The 19,908-nt window shown below is 46.1% G+C and overlaps 1 protein-coding gene across 9 annotated transcripts in view; it reads right to left on the bottom strand.

The window, feature by feature from the left end:
• Positions 1 to 19,908, bottom strand: part of PPP1R12B (protein phosphatase 1 regulatory subunit 12B) — a 216,657-nt gene continuing 196,749 nt past the window's right edge. For 5 of the 9 annotated variants that reach the window (XM_053209247.1, XM_027074709.2, XM_027074707.2 and 2 more), the window contains 3 exons: positions 18,887 to 18,937; positions 13,541 to 13,715; positions 1 to 7,724 (listed from right to left, as the gene is read on the bottom strand). In XM_053209247.1, coding sequence (XP_053065222.1) covers positions 13,581 to 13,715; positions 18,887 to 18,937 — 186 coding nt within the window. In that variant the 3' untranslated portion in view covers positions 1 to 7,724; positions 13,541 to 13,580. The remainder of the gene's footprint in view (positions 7,725 to 13,540; positions 13,716 to 18,886; positions 18,938 to 19,908) is intronic. The other 4 variants (XM_027074710.2, XM_053209246.1, XM_027074708.2 and 1 more) reach the window with 1 other exon arrangement.

Genomic DNA, 19,908 nt, shown 5'->3' on the forward strand with positions numbered 1-19,908 from the left:
TCACAAAGTTAAAACACGGTTTTATTTACTCATTTATAAATATGGTTGTGTTTACAGGCATCATATAGATGTGAATATTATTATTCCCAAACTTTCAAACACAGAATACTTAATACTATATAATAACAACCAGTAAAACAAAATCATTCATCTCAGGGTTGAAAGGCCACTCAAAATTGCATAAAAATACATTCAATTCACAAAGCGAATCTGGCTCCCCTCCCTAAATGCCCCTAGCCCGCCCCAGGTGTATTTACAAGGGACTGAAATTAATCCACACAACTCAGCTGGAAACGTTACTTCTGGCGCTTGAACTGCGGTGGAAGTGAGGTCGGGAGTGAAGAGTGGAGTGGAGAAGACACAAAATTCAACCCTGAAAATGGGAGAGGCATGAAGACCCCAGAGTGGTTCTTACAAGCTCTTCTCGCCCCTATCTGATCAAGGTCAAGGCAGAGGAAGAACGGAGGGAGGGAAGCCATAAAGACAAAGGCTGAGTCTGAATGGCGTAAGTCCGTACATTCTCCGAGAGCAGAGAGTGCATGGGCAAAACATGTTCCCTCCCTCTTCAGGGAGATGATGGCCCTACTTAGGTGCCAGCTAGGTGGCAGGCCCGATCGTTCAAGGGCTCAAGGGACACTAACTAGAAGCAGAGTTATTGTGGATTTGTGCATCCTTCCAGAACCCTCTCCTATCCCTGCTGGTGTTCTGTGCTTGAGCCCCTACGTCCTTCTTCCTCTAATGGCTCATTATTTGGCCTTCTTCACCAGAGGACACACTGGGATCTGTCCCAGGCTTCAGTGGTGTGGGAGGGAGAAAAGGCAAGGTCAGATATGTTAAGGTGAGAGTCTAGTAAATGCTGACATCACATGTCCCTGTTCAGGATCTGCACTCATCCCCCAACTCTGGTTTTGTGGGACTTCAGAGGCTCAGACAGGCTCACTGAAGTCACTGTGCCTTTCCTGAATCTTCTCCTACAAGGCAGCAATGGGCTGAAGTTTTCTTCTGAGAAGACACTCTGTCTCTAGCTGGAAATAGCCAAAACTCTCAGAACAAAAACTAGACATGGCTACCCATGGTCTCTCTGGCCAGTCTGTGGAGAAGTCGAACAGGCCCGCCATTCAAACCTCATTTCCGAGAGGCCATTAGCACAGCCAGGGACCTCTGAAACTAGAAGAGGCTGGTGGTGGTGGTAGTAGTTGTTGGCGTATGGAACTCCTCCAGGAATCATGGCTGATTTGTGGAAAACCTCCTCCCCTAAGTACCATCAGCTCCAAGTGAGAAAAGCAAAGAACAAAGAATGGAGGAAGCGGAGAGAGGAAGGGTGAATGGTATGTTTTCCTGGGGGGAGGGGGAGAAGGACATAAGAGCACCCTCATGTTACTTTAAGGGGACACCCAAGAAGTTTATTGGAAGCGTGAGGGGGAAATTTGGAGAAATAACGGAAAGTATCACTCTGGAATAATCACAGTCCAAAATGATAAGCAGATGGGAGAATGGCTCAGGGAGAAGTCCTTTAGGGGACTGGAAGGGCAGGGGGAAAGCAAAATATAGGAATGAACAGGACAATACACTTGGATAAAACTGGTTCATCAAGAATATGCCAGACTTCCTTCTGAAAGCTCTGTGCTAGCAAATGTGCGTGTGTATGCACACAGGCTAGAAGCCAGAGTGCTCTCTAAATTGTTAAACCTCTCTAGGTAAGATCATTCGTCAATTCATCACTCATCGGTGGTGCCTGTCTGTAAACACAGCCTCTTATTACAGTTCTTCCTGAGGAGGGGCTTCCGGGACACTGGGTTGCAAGCCACACTAGGTACAATTTGACGCTCACCCACAAATCTCAAAGGACAAGTGAATGCGTCTCTTCCCCTGTAGTCGTTGGCAGGCTAGTCAAGATTCTCGATTTGGTTTTTCTCCGTCCCCAGAGACCACCTCCTTCCCGAGTAGCTGTGACAACAACAGTTCCTGGGCAGCAGCGAAGTTGATCTGTTTTCCAATCTAATCAGAACACAAGCGATCAATAGCTGTTCCCTGATAGGGTCCACTGCTCCCAAGCAATGTCGATACCCATTAGGGAAGCTGATTAAAATCTGCGCTCCGCTGGGGGCCAAAGGATGAGGGCACCAGAGAGCCAGCACTCATTCCCCTGCTTGCGGCTCCGTGGCTCAGTGACCCCTTCCTCTGGGGCTGGCGGCCTCCACGCTGCTCTTTGTTCTGCCTTCTTCCCACCTTCCCACTGCAGCTCATGGCCACCTCCCCTTTCAGGGTCTCTGTCCTTCCACTCTGCTCACACCCGGTCCTGCAGGAGGCTTGTCAGGGCTGAGTGCTGTTCTATGCAATACGGCTGTGTGGACTTAGGGTCTAAAGCTTTTACTGCCCTGGTAGAGTGCTCCTGCAGACCTGCTTAAAGGAAGGACCATCGTGAACAGCACTGGAACGTCCTACTTCTAGTCCAGAATCCAGAGGAGCTCAACAGAACTAAAGGCTGAGGTTCTCACTGAGGAAAATTCTCTTGCTGCTACAGGGCAGAATTTAAGACTATGAGCAAGCTGGTGCTAAGCAGAAAGGCAAGGTCTGCTCTTTGGATGTGAACGGCCATGTAGACCACATTCGAGAAGGTGGAGGAAAGGTAGGTGGAGGAAATCTATGAAGGAGCAGCTCTATTTCCTATTAAAACAATTTGTCCAAAGGCTGCCTGCAACAAATTGCTTTCTATCCATTTCCCCATGAGCTCCAATTTCCACCTCTGCAGGTTTTAATATTCTTACCCAGCCATTAGGAGGGAAAGCAATTGCCAACACCATTCAATTACCCTCAGTATTAAATTCACTTTCTAACAAGGATGAGAAGCCAACCTTGACTTGCTGATGTTAAAACAGTTTGAATCCAGAAGAAACCAAGAATTTTTGCCCTTGGAAAGAGCAAAAATTCTGAGTGTAAGAAATATTCTGAAATTCCTAGGTATAAACAAATCACGGAATCTGAAGCCTAGAAGGGATCTCAAGGATTATCAGTCCAACCACCATTTGCAGACAGGGAAGGTGCCTTTCCCAAGGTCCCAAGAGTTGGCCCTCGAATCTGATGTTCTGACTCCTAGGGGCTTATCCCTTCATGTTGCCTTATTCTGCCCTCAAAGCTGTCTTGCTTATTGGGTCAGAGGAATCACATCCTTTGATGGGTTGAAATCTGCCTTAAAAACCAGCATGGAGGGGCGCCTGGGTGGCTCAGTCGGTTAAGTGTCCGACTTCGGCTCAGGTCATGATCTTGCAGTCTGTGAGTTCAAGCCCTGCGTCGGGCTCTGTGCTGACAACTCAGAGCCTGGAGCCTGTTTCAGATTCTGTGTCACCCTCTCTCTCTGACCTTCCCCCATTCATGCTCTGTCTCTCTCTGTCTCAAAAATAAATAAACGTTAAAAAAAAAAATTAAAAAAAAAACCAAAAACCAGCATGGAGACCAAGATCTGCAGTTACAGTTGGGCCTAGATTTGGGCAGGGACCACCAATAATTGACAACTGTGTGTCTAAAGTTAGGTGCAGTGTTAGCACAAACAACGGCCCCTGAGAATGGCTGGAAGAGGAGGACACCAGCCGGGGTCCATGTAGTGTGACGTCCTTAAGCTCTAGTGGAAATGGTGGCTCACTGGGTGGGGTGGAATTAGGTGTCCCCCCTGCCTATTGGCTCAGTTGCCGAATCTTTTACACACTTTCCCTTTTGTGGTGCAAAGCAGCCTGGAGGCCGAATAGCTGACAACACATTAAATAGTTCTCTCATGTCCATGCCGCTTCTGCTCACCTTGCACCCACCACCGCACACGGAGGGCACCCATGTCGCCAGGACCTTCTCCTGTGCCAGCGGCCGGGGCTGAAATGCTGGCCATTCTCGGAGGGGAGGCAGTGTATCTGTCTGTCTGGTGAGGAGAGGCTGCACTGGGGCCAGAAATCCAGAGACCGAACTAATTGCATGGCCTTGAGAGTTTCTTTTCTCATCTCTGGCTCAGTTAAAAGCCCCTGATAGCAAAACAGTTCACACACATTTTTGTGGGATTCATAGGCTGATACGTGGGGTTTCAGCCTTCTTGGAACTGCCCAATAAGCACGTTTTGTTTTGGGCAGAGAAAGCATGTGAAATGATCCAAACCAGAGATCTGAAGCCTCCTTCCACCAGTAGCCTCAGACAGCAATGCATGCATCTTGGTCTCAAACATGGAATGGGGGACAGGAAGGCCCAGAAGAGAACACATCCTGCTGTTGGATAGGACACAGCAGGGAGGTTCCAGGAAATATCAAGTGAGACTGCCCAAAAGAGAATTCAGTGCACTGAATAAGCCCAGGGCAGGTCTATTCTGTAGATTCTTTCAAGGCAACACCCCAAGATTTGCATAACCCTGTTGCACTAGAGACCGGGACTGGGGTCAGAGGCCATCATGCCCAAGAGCTATCTGGAAAAGAATAAGCAGCCCTTGAAAGACAAATAGGCAACTTCAGCCAGAGAATCTCTGGAATGGCCAAACCATTACTCCCAAAGGTGTGGCTTGGTTTTGAAAAATATCAAATTAATGAGAACAGAGGATATAAAGCTGTACTGAGAACCTTCTCTTCCTCATTCTGATATTTCATGTCAAGACTAAAGTGACACAGCCGGGCCCCAAATTGTTGGCCAGACCGGCAGTATTCATGCAGCTTTGAGCTATCTGGGGTGCTCACAGGCATCCAAACCAGCAGGTTGAGGACAGAAGTTCTGTGGCCACCAGAGAGACCAACAGCACAAGAGAAGGGGGGCCTGCTGTGGCTGGCACCCAGGGTGCACAGCTGGTCATTAGGTCTCTAACCATCACTCCTGGGGCTTCCAGTCAATCCAACTGTGAAGAAAGGGTGTTTTATTTTCTGGAAAGGGACCAGAATTCAGAGTCTATCTGTCTAATGAAATTAATTGCATAGGAGAGAGTGCCTGAAATTACCTAGCGTGGTTTACACTTTCATGAGCTCTTGGCCATAGAATTCAATATTCCTGAGATTGAGAAGCTTGTTAATTTTTCATCACAAGGAAAACTTTTCTGGCAAGAAAAGGCATCTTTAATGTGAAAGGGCTGTGTGAAGCAGCAGGGGCATAACACCACCCTAAGAGTTTTTAGACTCTGTCCCACGCTTTTGAAAGACACAAACAGATCTGAGGGAACTCTCTGTAACCCCCTTTACCCTGTCTATCTAACGGAAGAGGGTCAAAATGTTTTCCTAATAATTCTTTTTCTGAGAAAGAGGCAGCAACCACCCCCATCCCTTGCCCAACGTCCAGGATGTGCCAGGAGAACCAATTACTCAACACCTTGTGTTGATTTCCCCTCTCCCTAGAATGAAGGAGATGTTCATGGTGGAAGCGAGGAAACATTTTACTCTAATTTAGCATTCCCTGAGAACTGAGTGCACAGCGCTCCCATGATCATACAAAATCCTAATCAGTAGCAGCTTCTCTTGGAAAATAGTTGGAAATGGAAGAGAGACTTCTGTATACTCTAAAAATGGGGTTTTGTCAGGGGAGACATATTTCCTATTTTGGAATTAGGATCTTGAATTATAGCCTCTGGTTTAAAGAGCATGTAATGTTTCAAAGAGCCATGGAGAACTATATTGTCATTTTCTGGAAAGAAATAAAAAATGGACAGAGGTAGTATATGTTAAGAGAATGGATCATTCAAAGCGCTGAATATCATGGGCAGCTCTAAAATGAGGAGAATTTAAATGACTTGCACACTCAAAATAAACGAACCAAGGGAGAATACCGATAAAGAGCAAATACGTTGAGTATTAATATTGGGTCATCACCAAGGACCAATGGTTTAATTTTGTGCTAATGGAGTATCTGTCCAGGTCTGGGCATATTTTAAAAGGCTGTTTTTTTCCAAGAGACGACAGACGAGATGTGACAGACAGGAAAAGTATGCCATGTGGGGAGTGCCCCAAAGGACTGGGGAAACATCAGCTGGAAGTAAGGTTAAGGGGAGATCCCCGCCTCCACATATCTGAAGGGTTGTCACATCAAAGGCAGTACTGGACAATGTGGAGAATCCACAGGCAGACCTTAACTCATGTTAGGAAAAACTTTCTGGTTATCAGAGTTGCCCAACTTCCAAGGATTAAGTGCACAGCCACCAGGGAACACCTGACCGTGGTATGTGTGTGTGGGGGGGAGGGGTTCCCTGTGACACAACAATGGAAAGCTCCATCATACGATCTCTGGGCTTTGCCAAAGATTCCATGACTCTCATGAATGGGTTGGAAGGATCTCATCACTTTCAACCTCTGTTAAGAAGTCATTGTTCCTGCTGGCTTCTAAGGAAACAAAGGTCTCTCCCCTAAATCTAGCCACCAGAAACAGTCACATTCACCACCATTATCACAGCACGATGGGCTGCCATCTTCTACCTTGTCACGAGGCTGCAAGTGTCCCCAGCTACTCTACTTTACACCATATATGTCTTTCCAACCTGTTTTCACTCCCTAGTCTACCTCCCATCAATCTACCCTCCTCAGCTCTCATGCCTCCTTGCGAGGACTTCCTTTTTCATTAGGAGCAGGTGCCAGAGTGAAGAGAGGAAAACAAGGTCAAAAGGAGGTGAGGCGGAATGGGGTGTTCAGAGCCCAGATTTTCTACTAAAGAAACTCACTGTGTAGGGAAAACACGTAGGAGATGAGAACATGGGCTGACATTTATGCCATGGTCTGGCTTTTCAGCGAGAAGGCCGGTGGTGCTGCCACCAAGGCAATTCTTCTGGTCTCCAGAGTGCCCCAGGAGAAATGACTTTCCATAATGGCCAAAGGCAAGGGAGGTCAGATGCTCCATTCTAGCTTTTACACCATGTGGTGAGGTGGTGGAGGGGAGACAGAAAGAAAAATAAAAGGATAGAAAGGAAAGGAATAAATGAAGCCAGGGTCATCTGAGCCCTGGGGAAGGGGACGAGGCATGAGGGAGGAGTAGGAGTTAAGACTAGTCAGGGATGTTACTGGGTTGTTGATAGAAAAAGTAACAGTAACACCAGCAAGGAGTTAGAGAAAAGTCAGTTCCTGAGGTGAAGACTAGCAGAGACCTTCAATGCAGAGTCACTGTCACCTTGAATCTAATGGAAACACAGCTCCAGAAGCTGTCGGATGATTTTGCCAACATCCTGTTTCTCTTGGCATCCCAGACAGGATCCTGGAGTGGCCACCATAAGACTCACCTATATCAGAGGACACTGGAAGAGCGTGAAAGGCTGTGGGGTACTGGTTTGGGTAGAGGCCTTACATGTTTGGACCAAATCCAATGTGGACAAGTAGCTGAGCAGCAGGAAGTTGGGGTCCACAGCTGAGCCTGGTGTACTCCCCAAGGCCTTCTCCAGATGGCTCGAATGGCTCCAATTATCACAATCATGCTTCAATTAAAACTGTCATAAAACTCAGGGGGTGGGGGTATAGGAAGAACAGGGGCACTGAGAGTGCAGAGGAAATGTACAGTGCAGAGAAGGTGACTGGAAGAGGGGCAGAAAGAAGTGGTCCTTCCACCAAAACATTCACTTCTTTTGGTTGGAAGACAATGGCTGGAAAAGAGGCATGGGGGCAGCAAATGCCGTCCTATCCCTCCTAAATCTGGAGCCTAGTCTATTTGGACAGTTTGCTGATGACTCTGATGAGGGCACCATTTTCATCTTTCAGCCTCTGGTTGTCGGATTTCAGTTCTGTTAACACCTGTAGGTGACAGAGGGAAAGGTGTGTTAGAGCTTGGCATGATCAACTCCTCTACCCTCCCTGACCAGACCAGGCCAGCCCAGTGGGCGGGGCCTTTGGAGGCAGCTGATACAGTGAAGTGTCACCATGCCTTCTCCCAGGGATGAACTTCCCCTGAATCTTCCTACTTATTGAGTTGGTGATGCTCATATTAAGGGAGACCACAGCCCCTCCATCTTTTGAACTAGCATATTTAGCAGTATCTTATTTCTTTGTATGCAGGCTTCATGTTCCGCACCACGTATCCTTTCATTCTCCTGAATCAGTAACTGTTTTCATTGGTTCGTGCCCTTGAACTCACTTCAAGTCTGGAGAAACTGGGGAGAATGCCAAAGTGAGCTGCTAGGGGCACAGGGAAGAAATTTAGAAAGGAGCATTGGGTCAACTAAAAGAGTCAAAGACAGACACTGCTCCACACCGCATCAAAAATAGGAATGCAGGGGAGAGGGGGCACAATTCGGCTTTCTGTCACACCCACAGGATGATTTAAGGTCCTCCTTCTAGTGCCTTCTGTGATAAAAGCCACCAAAATTCTTGCTGGTCATACTACATGTATCCACTTTCAACCACTAAAGCCAGGGGGCTTACAGATTTGGCCATCACAGAGCTGTGAAGCACAATGAGTGGTGGTATATGTTTAATAATCCTTGCCCAAAGCTCCCCAGTGGTAGTTACCAAGGGATACCAGGGTGCCTTATTAGCAATTTTAGGAAATGGTGTTACAAATCCAGGAAACAGGTGCTTTGGGGGATGGGGGAATAGAGGTTTCAATTCTATTGCAAAACAAAGAAAAATAGCAGCCTTTGTTTTCAATCTTTGCAAAACAAAGGCAAAATAGCAGCCCCAAGCCCCAGTCTGGATATCCAAGTCTTTATATTGTAAACAGGCACTCTGACAGGTATGTGCCGCATCTAAAAACCATAATGGGATGTTGATGAGGATGTAGTTTATGTGCGGGCCCTGGTGGCAGTTTAGGGAGACTTAGGTTAGAGGGTAAGCACATCTTCACTGTGAAGGCTACAAAAATCCACATCTATTCGATACAAAAGTGCTTTGATTGATTCGTCATCAAACCAGTGGGACTCCTGCAGCAGGTGAGGTCTCTAGTAAAGGATGGCCTGGGCTCAGGTGTCATGAGGCCAGTTTCATTCTAGTTCTGGCTCTGCTATTAACCGCTTAGGGGATCTGACTGTACCTCAAGAAATAGAATTTTCGTTTCTTCAATCTCTTACGGAGGATGTAGATTAAATGATACAAATACATATGTGTATGCGCACATATTTGTATCACAGAGACGAAAGGATTTGTATTAATGGAACAAAAAGAAAACAGTATTGAATATCCATACTGTGGAAGGCAATGGACCAGAGGCTCTCACTCCCATGGTCTCATTAGTACCTCATGAGTCTGTGATACAGTTGCTATCCTTATGTCTACAAATGAGGAAATGAAGAATTTCGTAACTAGTCCAAAGTACCCAGCTATTAAATGGCAAAGCTGATACTGAGCCCCTGTGTGCCTGATTCCGAAGATTATTCTTTCATAACAGAGGTCACGTGGGGGTGGAAAACAAAACACCAGAAGCCCAGAAATTCCAGCACTGTCACTGTCATTAACAATCTCTATTACTTTAAGCAAACTCAATTTCTCTGAGTCTCCAGTTTTGTGTCTAAAAAGAACAATCATTTCTGCCCCAGTCGCTCATCAAGCAGGGACTCTGTGAGGGCCCCAGGAGGTCCTGGATGTGAAGTGTGCTAATATACATAATGTGCTCTGCGGCACTCAGGACTCCAACTACCATATGAGTCCTCCCACGAATATGGGATGGCAAACAGCTAAACTACAAATCTTACTAAAAAGACTTTCATCCAGAAAATATCAAAATAAAGTTTTGGTCCTCTGACCCTACCTCTCCAACCTCCAATCTAATCAAAGCTGCTCTGGCTGCTCTCCTCCGTGCCTCTATCCCTGTGGCCTTGACTACCAGAACTCAGTGCTAGGAAACTCATTCCAAGAAGACTTTTAGAAAAAATCAGCCAGGATGGCCTCACAATGCTTTACCTTCCCATCTGCTCTCCAATGGCCCCATCCTGGGTCCTGCAGCCTGCGTATCAATGAGACTCTGAAAGTCATATTTCCATAATAGGATTCCATAGGTGGGGGTGGGGGTAGGGAGGGTACGGGGAGAAGCTATACATGTCAATAGATTTCATTTCCCTGCCAGCAGCCCATCAAATCAGAACTGAGCTGACCCCTCCCTGCTTTTTAAATGTATAAACAACTCGTTGAAACTTGATGATTTATTTCCGCGTTAAGAACTCAATTCTTTAAAAAAAAAAAAAAATTGGACAAGGCAATTTCCCAGCTGCAATATACTACAACTGACATCTTGAGGGAGTGTCAAAAAGTCCAAGAAGTGGAATGCAGAAATCAAGGAGTCGGGGGGGAGGGGGGGGGGAAAAAGTCTCATAAACTTGACTCTCAAAAGAGAGAGGAGGAAATGAGCAGTGTTATCTGATATTCACTTGAAGTTAAAGAATGATTAAATAAGAACACATGTGGAAGCACTGTACAAGTATGAGGTTTAACAAAGCTTTATCATTTCAACCCCCTGGATGTCAGCTTTCTTAATTTCTTTTTTTCTTTCCTTTCTTTCTTTCCTTCCTTCCTTCCTTCCTTCCTTCCTTCCTTCCTTCCTTCCTTCCTTCCTTCCTTCCTTCCTTCCTTTCTTTCTTTCTTTCTTTCTTTCTTTCTTTCTTTCTTTCTTTCTTTCTTTCTTTCTTTTAATTTACATCCAAGTTAGCATATAGTGCAACAATGATTTCAGGGGTAGATTCCTGAATGCCCCTTACCCATTTAGCCCATCCCCCCTCCCACAACCCCTCCAGGAACCCTCTGTTTGTTCTCCATATTTAAGAGGCTCTTATGTTTTGTCCCCGTCCCTGTTTTTATATTATTTTTGCTTCCCTTCCCTATGTTCGTCTGTTTTGTCTTTTAAAGCCCTCATATGAGTGAAGTGATATGATATTTGCCTTTCTCTAATTTTGCTTCGCATAATACCCTCTAGTTCCATCTACCAGCTTTCTAATTTCTAAATTTCCAGTTTATCATAGTTTGACGGTAAGTTATCTTGGGCAAATAAAATTATGTACATGTGTTTTCCCAAATATTACTTCACACAGCCTTCAATGAGGAATGTGTTGAAGAGGGAGAGGATATAAGGGTCTGAGACCCAGGGCAAGGCTAGCTGAAGGCTGACGGGGGCTCAGAAGGCGCTGTGCCCAGGCTGCTTTGCTTCTGACTACTCGGGAAGTGGGAAGGAAGTCCGTCCCACTGCTCACATTCTGTTGGAAGTAGCCTGTACTGCACACCGAAGCAAGATGATTCCCCTAGTGGATTATTAACAAAACAAAACAAAAACAAAAAACAAAAAAAGGCAGGGCCAACTCTCTGGACCACACTGTCAGTTTGGCTGAGTTACCCAATCTTTCCTTCTGGTAGGGGTCGGCAAGCGTTTTCTGTAAAGGTCCAGATAATAAATATCTCAGGGTTTGCAAGCCACATGGTCTCTGCTCCAACTATTCAACTCTGCTCTTGTAGCACAAAAGTACTTATGAACATAAGGTTAAGATATAAACAAATGAGCATGGCTTAGTTCCAATGAAACTATTTTTGGACACCAAGATTTGATTCCATGTATTTTCATGTGTCGTGAAATATTATCCTTTTTCTTTTTTCCGCCAAGTGTTTGTATGGCTCACGGGCATACTGATGGGCCACAGTCTGCTGACCTGTTACAGAAGGTCATATACTATGTAACAGTTTCTTTAAGCGGTGAAAGCTTTTGGGAGGTAAATGGCTGTTTGCAAGTGAACCTCCACCAGGGAAGTCAAGAGTGCTGAGGAAGCAGAATGTCCTTCATCCTTTAGCTGCAATGGTGGGGCCACACTGTCGTTGTTTAATAGACTCTTGCACTGTTTAGGCCATATGCTTAACAAATGGCTAAAACTCTGTGCCAAATATGCAGACAGCTAATGTCACAGTGGTTGAGGGCTTGGGTTCTGGAACTGACCTATTTGGTTTGAATTTTGGTTCTACCACTTACTCTTTGAGTGACCCTGGGCAGGTTATTCAAACTATAACTCGTTTTTCCCCCATATGTAAAATGATTGTTCTGGGGAATAAGTGAGAAAAAGCATTTAAAGTGCTATGCATGGGCCTTAACAAATGACAAATGTTAACTTTACTCACTGCTGAAAGCACAGATCTAGTTTTGCCCTATATCCTATACTATCTTGCACAAAGAAGGAACTAAAAATAACTGGGACATCTTCTGTGGGTCCCTTGTTCACCCCCATCAAATTTTCCCATAATCCTGAGGCTTATCTTAAAGCACGGAGTTTGGACCTTACAGGGCACTCAGTAAGTAGGGTAACTAAGCCGCTTGGTGTGCCAGGCCGTGGTATCCCTGCCCTTTCAATTTTGTGTGTGTGACAGCAGCTACAGCAGGATATTAGCCCAGCCCTTATGGCAGTTTGGGTGCTGCAGATCTAGTGGGTATTAGTTGCCAGCTACTGACCCTGCAGGCACAAGCGAATAGGCAGAGAAAAGAACAGGCGTTGGTCAGGACTAATTAGACTGTTGCTGAAAATTAAAAACTCATTTCAGGGGGTGAAACTGCTCAGCAGTGGTGACCCCATCATACCATCGTTGGGTAGGAAAACAAGTGATCTGTGAGCTTGTCTTTCAGACGGACATCCAGAGAAAGGCTCCAGTTTACCAAACAAATTTTTTTGGTTCTCGGTTGAAAATAAATCCCCGCTCTCTGCTCCACTGACTGTCATCAACTTTGCAAAGCTACCCCCCAAGGTCTCGCTGTGTGAGGGTCTCATTTATAAAAGCTGTGTTCTGCCTCATAGCCCACACACTGGCTAGGGGTGGGGTTGAGGGACACATCCCTAAGGCACCGAGATTTGTGGCAGGGATCAGAGTGCTGCCTCCCGAGAGGGGGAAGAAAGCAAAGATTACTGCAGAAGGGAGGCAAAGAATGCCTAACCAGTTCTACTCAAATGGTGGGATGGGCGGTGATTTTGCTGGTCATGGAGCTCTAGCCTTCAGTGCTAGTCGTCCCCATCCAGCGTGCTGTCAGATGCGAAGACTTAGTTCTGTCTGGTATCCAAAGGGCCATTTTCAATCCTGGTTTCACAAAAGAATCAACAGTGGAGGCTTGAAAAAATATTGATGCCTGGGTCTCAACCTGGACCGCTGATTTTTGGGGGAGTGGGGGTGGGCCCAGACACTACATACAGCAAAAGCTCCCAGCCCAGGTTGAGAGCGCCTGCCTTTGCTTACCCCAGGCCCAGCTACATTTGGGAGTCTAGGACCAACCCCAACTGCTCTAGTGATCAGGTTGCACTTGGGCTGCTGCTGAGAAAGTTCAATCTCAATTTGGCAATGACCCCACCAAAGAAATCTGTATATACACACAGGTACGTGCATACGTATGTGTATATCTATGTGTAGCCAAGTAAGCGAATCCATATTCAGTCTCCAGGGGAGGAAAAGGTGATGTGGTGATCTTACCAAAAGGACCACCAGCCAAGGCAAGGTTTCCCCCACTGCCTCCCTTGACCTCGGCTATTATGTCCCACTATGTTTCTCAGTCCTGGCTCTTTCCGTTTCCAGATGACCGACCTTTGTAGGCACTCGCATATGGCGGCTTGGATGGAGGGGGATGAGCACAGGGCTTCTGGGCCCAACAAGAAGACTGAACGTGCCTGGAGTGGTGGAGGAGGAAAGTGAGGTGGAGAAGAGGGGCAAGAACTAGAGCTCCTGGGTATCCGAGGACTCGACGGACTCCGAGAGTCGGGCCACAACTCGGGTCAGGGCCCTGTTCTCAGCCTGCAGTTGCTCGTTCATCTGCTTCAAGGTTTGAATCTGTTTTAGCTGGTGGAGGTTCTGTAGAGTGAAACATGGAGGGGACAGACACACAAGAGAGAGAGAGAGAGACAAGACAGACCAGAGGAGATAAAAGTAGGACAAAGAAATCACGTGACTTTTTGTTTTTGTTTTTAGTTGGCATGCAAGAAAGGAAATGAGAAAGGCAGGAGTAATGGTGGGGGTGGGAGGAGGGATAATGGAGAGAAGCACCAACGAGGGGGAGAGCCGGGCCTGTGATTCCTGGCTAAGGTCTCACTATGTTGAAGATCAGCCATCTGAATACAACCACCAGGCTCTCAAATAGCACATCTGGATGGCTTTTGAGAAGGACAGCCCACCATGTGGCTTGGGGCCTTCTCAACAGGTTTAACATGGCTGAGCCATAGCCTTGGGGCCCCTTCTTCATCATCATTGGGACCTGGAGTTCAGGACTCGGTGTGTTCCCAAATCCAGCTACTGCCCTTTTCTTTCTCCCTCCTCTTATCTTGGCCCCCTACTCCTACTTGTTCTCTTTCTGGGTCCTTCTCTTACCTCATTTATTTTTTAATTTAAGAAATAAAACAAGGAGAATAAAAGAGGGGCTGTTGTTCAAGAGTTTTCTGTACAAGGCATGTACTGTTTAGGAGGGTGAAGTGGCACATATCAAGATAAACCAGCAGCTGTCAGGTGGTCCTCTAACCTGTTTTGTGGGATGCTTCACTAACCCTGCTAGCTCTCCACTGCAGTCTGGAAGCTTGTTCCAGGACCCAAGAACTGCCAAACCACCTTTGACCTGCCGTACGACTACCTGCAACACGAAATTCACAGCTAACTGTGCTCTCTTTGTCCCAGCTCATGAAGAGGCTGGGAGCTGCTTCAAAGTGTTCACATACAGATTCATCCTCTGAAAATCACAGTTGTGCACAAAAGTTGGAGAAATCATAAATGCCCACGATAACAGAATTGGTTGGACTGATGTACTAGTCCAGACTTCACTATTTGTAAGTGTTGCAAATGGAACAGAACAACCAGCCCCCAGATATTTTTCCTAACACCTCGTATCCTCTAAAGGACCTAAAGACTTCAATAAATGGCATTATATCATAGGCCTGCTTACTGTCACTTGTCCTTTCCTAAGTGGTCATCTGGACTGACCCTGTAACTGAGACCATCAGCTCTTTGGGAGGAGGAAAATGATTTCATTATGCAAATGGAGCTTCACAGAGGAAGGTGAAAAATCCTGTGGGTCACAGTGACTACGAACCAGAGAGAAGTCTCTTGTACCCACACAGATGTGAAGGACAGAAATGAAGGATTAGTGGAGTTATAGTTGGAAGTGAAGAAGCAAGAAAATGAAAGGTAGCATGAAGGGGAAAAAACAGTGAAAAGGAAAAACAAGCAGAGACAAACTGCTCAATAGCTCTTTCCCCAAAGAGGGAGAATGAGCGCCTTGGAAAAAAGGTTGAGCAGCCAAACACTTCCACGTAGCCATTGAAGGGCAGGGACCAAGCAATGCTCTTTACCCTCTGCAAGCATCTCGGCCACGAAGAGGACTGAGATCAGAGGAGATCATGGTGCAGCATATGGAAATATTTAAAGAAATGGGCAGGGACCAAACATAAGAACCAATGGAAAGTCCCTGGCTCTCACCCTTCTTTGGTGTTGACATTGGACCAAAGCTTTCAACATAATCATTGTCATTATATAAAGTGGTCCTTGCCTCCTAGGGAATAATATTAAAGACATAAACTATGAAAATTATTCAATCTAACATGTGAGTACAAGCAGATCGAGGTGGAAGGATTTGGAAGTTATCAGCATGAGGGAGAGAGGCAGGAAACAATCTTGTGGAATGTTCCATAGGAAAGAGTACTGAAAACAAGGCACGGCAAGTAGGAGGGAAGGGCAGGGCACAGAGCAGGGTGGGCAAGGGCAGGATCAGCTAGTGATATTTCTAGAGTGAGTAAAAATAAAAATTCCAAGACCAATCTAAAAGGGCAGTGGCTGCTGGGCCCCTCATGCAAGGACCTGGGAAAGGGAAGAGAGGTCTGGAAAGGAGGCTGATGCTGAATGGAGGATGCAGTAGAAAAGTCCTCGGGTCAGATGTGGGCAAGACCAAGTGCAGCCTAGCACAGCTCACGCTGACATGCACGCCTGTCAGAGGCTGGCATATAATCCTACTCCATTCCAGGATCTGAGTGGAGTTTGTCCTGGGAAGAATTCATAAATACTTACCTTTCAAGTATGGCCAGAAAGGCACAACCTGTGTCAAAAGCACAGAGCCTCACATACACCTGGATGAGCCCCTCTCATGGTTCATTTCACCTGGCCTTTGTACTTTATTTGCCAGAGTCACAAAAACAGGCACCAGAGTCACTTTCTGTCCTCGAGCACCTACTTTATCTTCAGGGTTCACTGGAGGTCAACTCTCAACCTGCTCCCTACTGATTGCTCCAAGAGGTTTGAGCATCTGTATGAACCAAATATGCAAAAGGCATGGGGTCTAACTGGTCCTTAGTTCAACTGGGCCCCAGATTCGACAAGACAGTTACCTGTGCTGTTGCCTGACTACCTAGAACACACAGATTTTGCCCACTGATCATTCCCAAGATGTTGATTACCATAAACTGTAGCCCGGATGAAGAAGGACTTGAAGGCTAACCAAGCAGCTTCTTAGACTCCTTTAAGGCCATTGATACCAATTTTATGATGTCTGTATCTATATATCTGAAGTTTTTGCCTATCTGAAGGTACAAACACAAGCATCCTGAAATTGGTGCTGACTGCGAGGCTTGTATGTCCCTCCCCTTTTGTCCTCTAGGGGGAGCTGGACGATTTGTAAACCTGGTATTAGGCTTTGATGTAAGCAAAGGGTATTTAGGGGCTTTAGAACTTGCAGGTGTTTCTTCATTTGACTTTGCAATTGGTAATAAAGAATAATGGAAACTGACTGGGTCGATTTTTTTAACTAAAAAAACAAACAAAAAGCAGTTTCAAATTGGTGTACCTATTGGCCTGAGGTCTAAATAATCAGGATCTGGCTCCACTTGATGATTTAAACTGAATTTGAAGCTGGCTGGCAAGTAACTCATGGCTGAGAGTGCCAACGCTTTCTTTCTTTCTCTCTCTCTCTTCCTTCCTTCCTTTTTTTTTTTTTTTTAAATGTAGGCTTCATGCCCAGTGTGGAGCCCAATGTGGGCCTTCAACTCACGACCCTGAGATCAAGACTTGAGCTGAGATCAAGAGTAGGACGCTTACTCGACTGAGCCACCCAGGCACCCTGGGAGCAAACACTTTCATGTATTATGATCTCTACTGAGGAAAGAAAGGAACTTGTGGCCTAGTTTAGGAAATCATAGCCTGATAGGATAGGGAGAAAGAAATACGTAAGCCTGTCTCAACCCAAAGGACTGAGAGCAAATAGAACCACTGAAGGGGCTCTCATACTTGGCAATTAGAATTGGAATGGAGATAAGGAAGGGCCTCCACTGCCCCAATTTGGGACTTTCTGGGTCTTTGTGTGTGGGCCTGGGTGGATGTGGTGCAGAGTTCTGTGACTAGTGGGTATGGGCTGGTTTTGGGCTCCTGGGTACTCATTAGAAGGCACCAGCTTTGGCCTCGTTTACATGTTCCTGATCAGCATTTAGGCTATTCTTTAATGAGTACCACTGACAGCTGCTTAACAGCAGAGTACAGATGGCATAGCTCAAGGGGTTTCAAAAATGGTGGAGCCCCCAGTGCAACCAAGAGCTGTGGACATTCGTTCATCAAGAACTGTTTAGCTCTACTAACATACTGCTCTAGATGGGAGAGAATACTTATGTGTGGTAGGTGAGGTAAGTCTGGAAAAAGCAGAAGATGGAGAAGCTAATGGTGTTGGATCATCCTGTTTTTATCATCTCAGGAGAATCATTTCTTATTTAAGTGCCACTTTTTGGAGATATAAGTAGGTATTGTTTGAAATTCTATGTGAATGTGATCAGTTATAGCCTTGGAATGGTAACAACAGAACTCAAGGGCAAGGTTTGCCACATCTCCTTCATTCTGGAATTATAAAGGGTTACAGGACTATCGGCACTGCATCTTGTGTAAACTTTTACCTTGTCAGGTCCTGAGAAGTTTTCAGTAAATAATCAACTTTTTTGGCCATTGGAATGATAAACGTCTCTCCTAAAGCACTCCAATTGCATATTAGGGATACTTGCTCACAGAAAGGGATTTGGGGCTCTGCCTCATTATTACCCCAGTGCTTCTGGTTCCCAGGTTAGAAAAAAACAACCAAATAAACCCCTGTGTTTCACCAGATGAATGCTTTGCATCACATGTCATAAAATAAGATCCTTGGAGGAAAAAAAAAAAAAAAAAAAGCCAAGCAAGCGCTAGGTGATTATGGGCATGTGGCATCACGCCCCGCAGGGCTCAGATGCTCCCAAATCATAGCCAGGTGGCTACCCCGAGCAGCTCTATATTCCCTGCTGCTCTACATCCCCTTTTCCAGGCAGCAAATTGACTCTTCTGGGTAGGTTACCAGTTCTTAGCACTCAAAACTGCCTATGATGGCAGTTGTTCGTTAAAGTGGCTAATGGAGATGATGGTCACTGTAGGTCATGGCGAAGAGAGACAGGAAAGCAGTGAGCCATGAAGTGTCGCTGGTGGCATGAGCTAATTCTAGTGGGAGAATCCTGAATATTACTGAATGCTGCAGGGGAAATGGACCGGGGCAGAAAATCGACATGCAAATTAATCTGCATTCCACTGCAGAACGTCTCAAACTGTGTTCCTTCCAGCAAAGGGCTGAGACAGGGAGGGACACCAGGCAGGAGAGTCTCTGGCCATGTTGAGCCTTCCCTAGGCACCTAGTGTGAGGCCTGGGAAGCTGGAAACCTTGTTTTAGCCTTTGTAACCAGCCCCTTGAGGGGCAAGTTATTGCTTGGAAAACCTTAGAAGTTCAACTTAATTTTGTCTCCAGCCTGCCAGACACCTCTCCTTCAACCAAAGGCAGCACTGGCTCCCAGAAGGGCCTTGAGGTGTCCACAGTGGATGCCGCGTGAACCCAGAGAGTCTACGAAATGGCTGAGGAGAGGCGCTCGGCAACTCTACACATCGTCTCTTCTTGAGGGGGTGGAGGGGTGGCCCTATGCTCAACCACCCAGTCCTGGCAGGCACTCAGAGAAGGGGCACACAAAGGGAGAAAGGAGAGTTCTCCATACCTTCATCTCCTCCTCCATCTCGGACATTTTCCGCTCCAAGGCTCTCCTCTCCTGTTTAGAAACAACGAGACTGTTGAACATCTACTGGGCTTAGAAGGGAGTCAAAATGCTGCCCTCCAGCTGCCACGTGATCAGCAGCGTCATGTCTCAGGCAAACGTCAGGCAGGAGACTAAGCACTGTCTGATCCGTGGATGAAACTACTTCACTGAGAGAAATCACACGATCTAAATCTCCCATCAGACGATTAGAAGATATACAAATGGTAGAACCAGGGTACTCAGGGCTATTCTGTGGAAGCTGAAGATTTTGTGGAATTTCAAATGACTGCAAGTGACCAAGACCCTTGCTCTCTAATAACATAAAGTCATCATTATTTTCAGCAACTCTCCCCTCAAATTCCTAAGAAACTGCTTCTACCATGATGGGGAGCAGATGGTGAGTGGGGAAGTAGCCATCATTGTCTATGAAGAAATAGCACCCCTCCCCCTAACCCATTTCTTTCCCAGCAACTGACTCCTGATTTAGCTTCAACTTGATGAAGATTCCTTGATTAGATGAGATAGCAAGGAGGTTTTGTTACAGGCCAAGGAAATAAAATATAAAACTTTGCTGCTTTCCAAATTAAACAGGAGAGATGGGAACATATTATACCCTTAGGGTCACGTCACAGCTAGGGTTCATCAATAAATCTGAGTTTTCCCAATCCAAGAATGTCAAATACTAGAAAAATATTCTGAATGCAGTCGGGAGGAGGTCAGCAATTGAACCAGAACCCCCCCACCCCCACCCTCAGAGAATGTAAAAGATTCTGCCAGCTCATATTTCAAGTTATAAAACCTAAATCAATGGCAGAGGGTCCTGCTGAAACTTCCTTTCTGTTCAAGGCGATGGGAAGAGTAAAGAGACCTTGGTCCTGGGTGTGTACATGTGTGCTGATTTACAGTAAACCAAAATACACTGTAGGTGTGTGTGTGTGTGTGTGTGTGTGTGTGTGTGTGTGTGTGTGTGTCCAGTCCTGTCT

This window comes from Acinonyx jubatus, chromosome E4 (genome assembly GCF_027475565.1).
Source record: "Acinonyx jubatus isolate Ajub_Pintada_27869175 chromosome E4, VMU_Ajub_asm_v1.0, whole genome shotgun sequence".
NCBI classification, from domain to species: Eukaryota; Metazoa; Chordata; class Mammalia; order Carnivora; family Felidae; genus Acinonyx; species Acinonyx jubatus.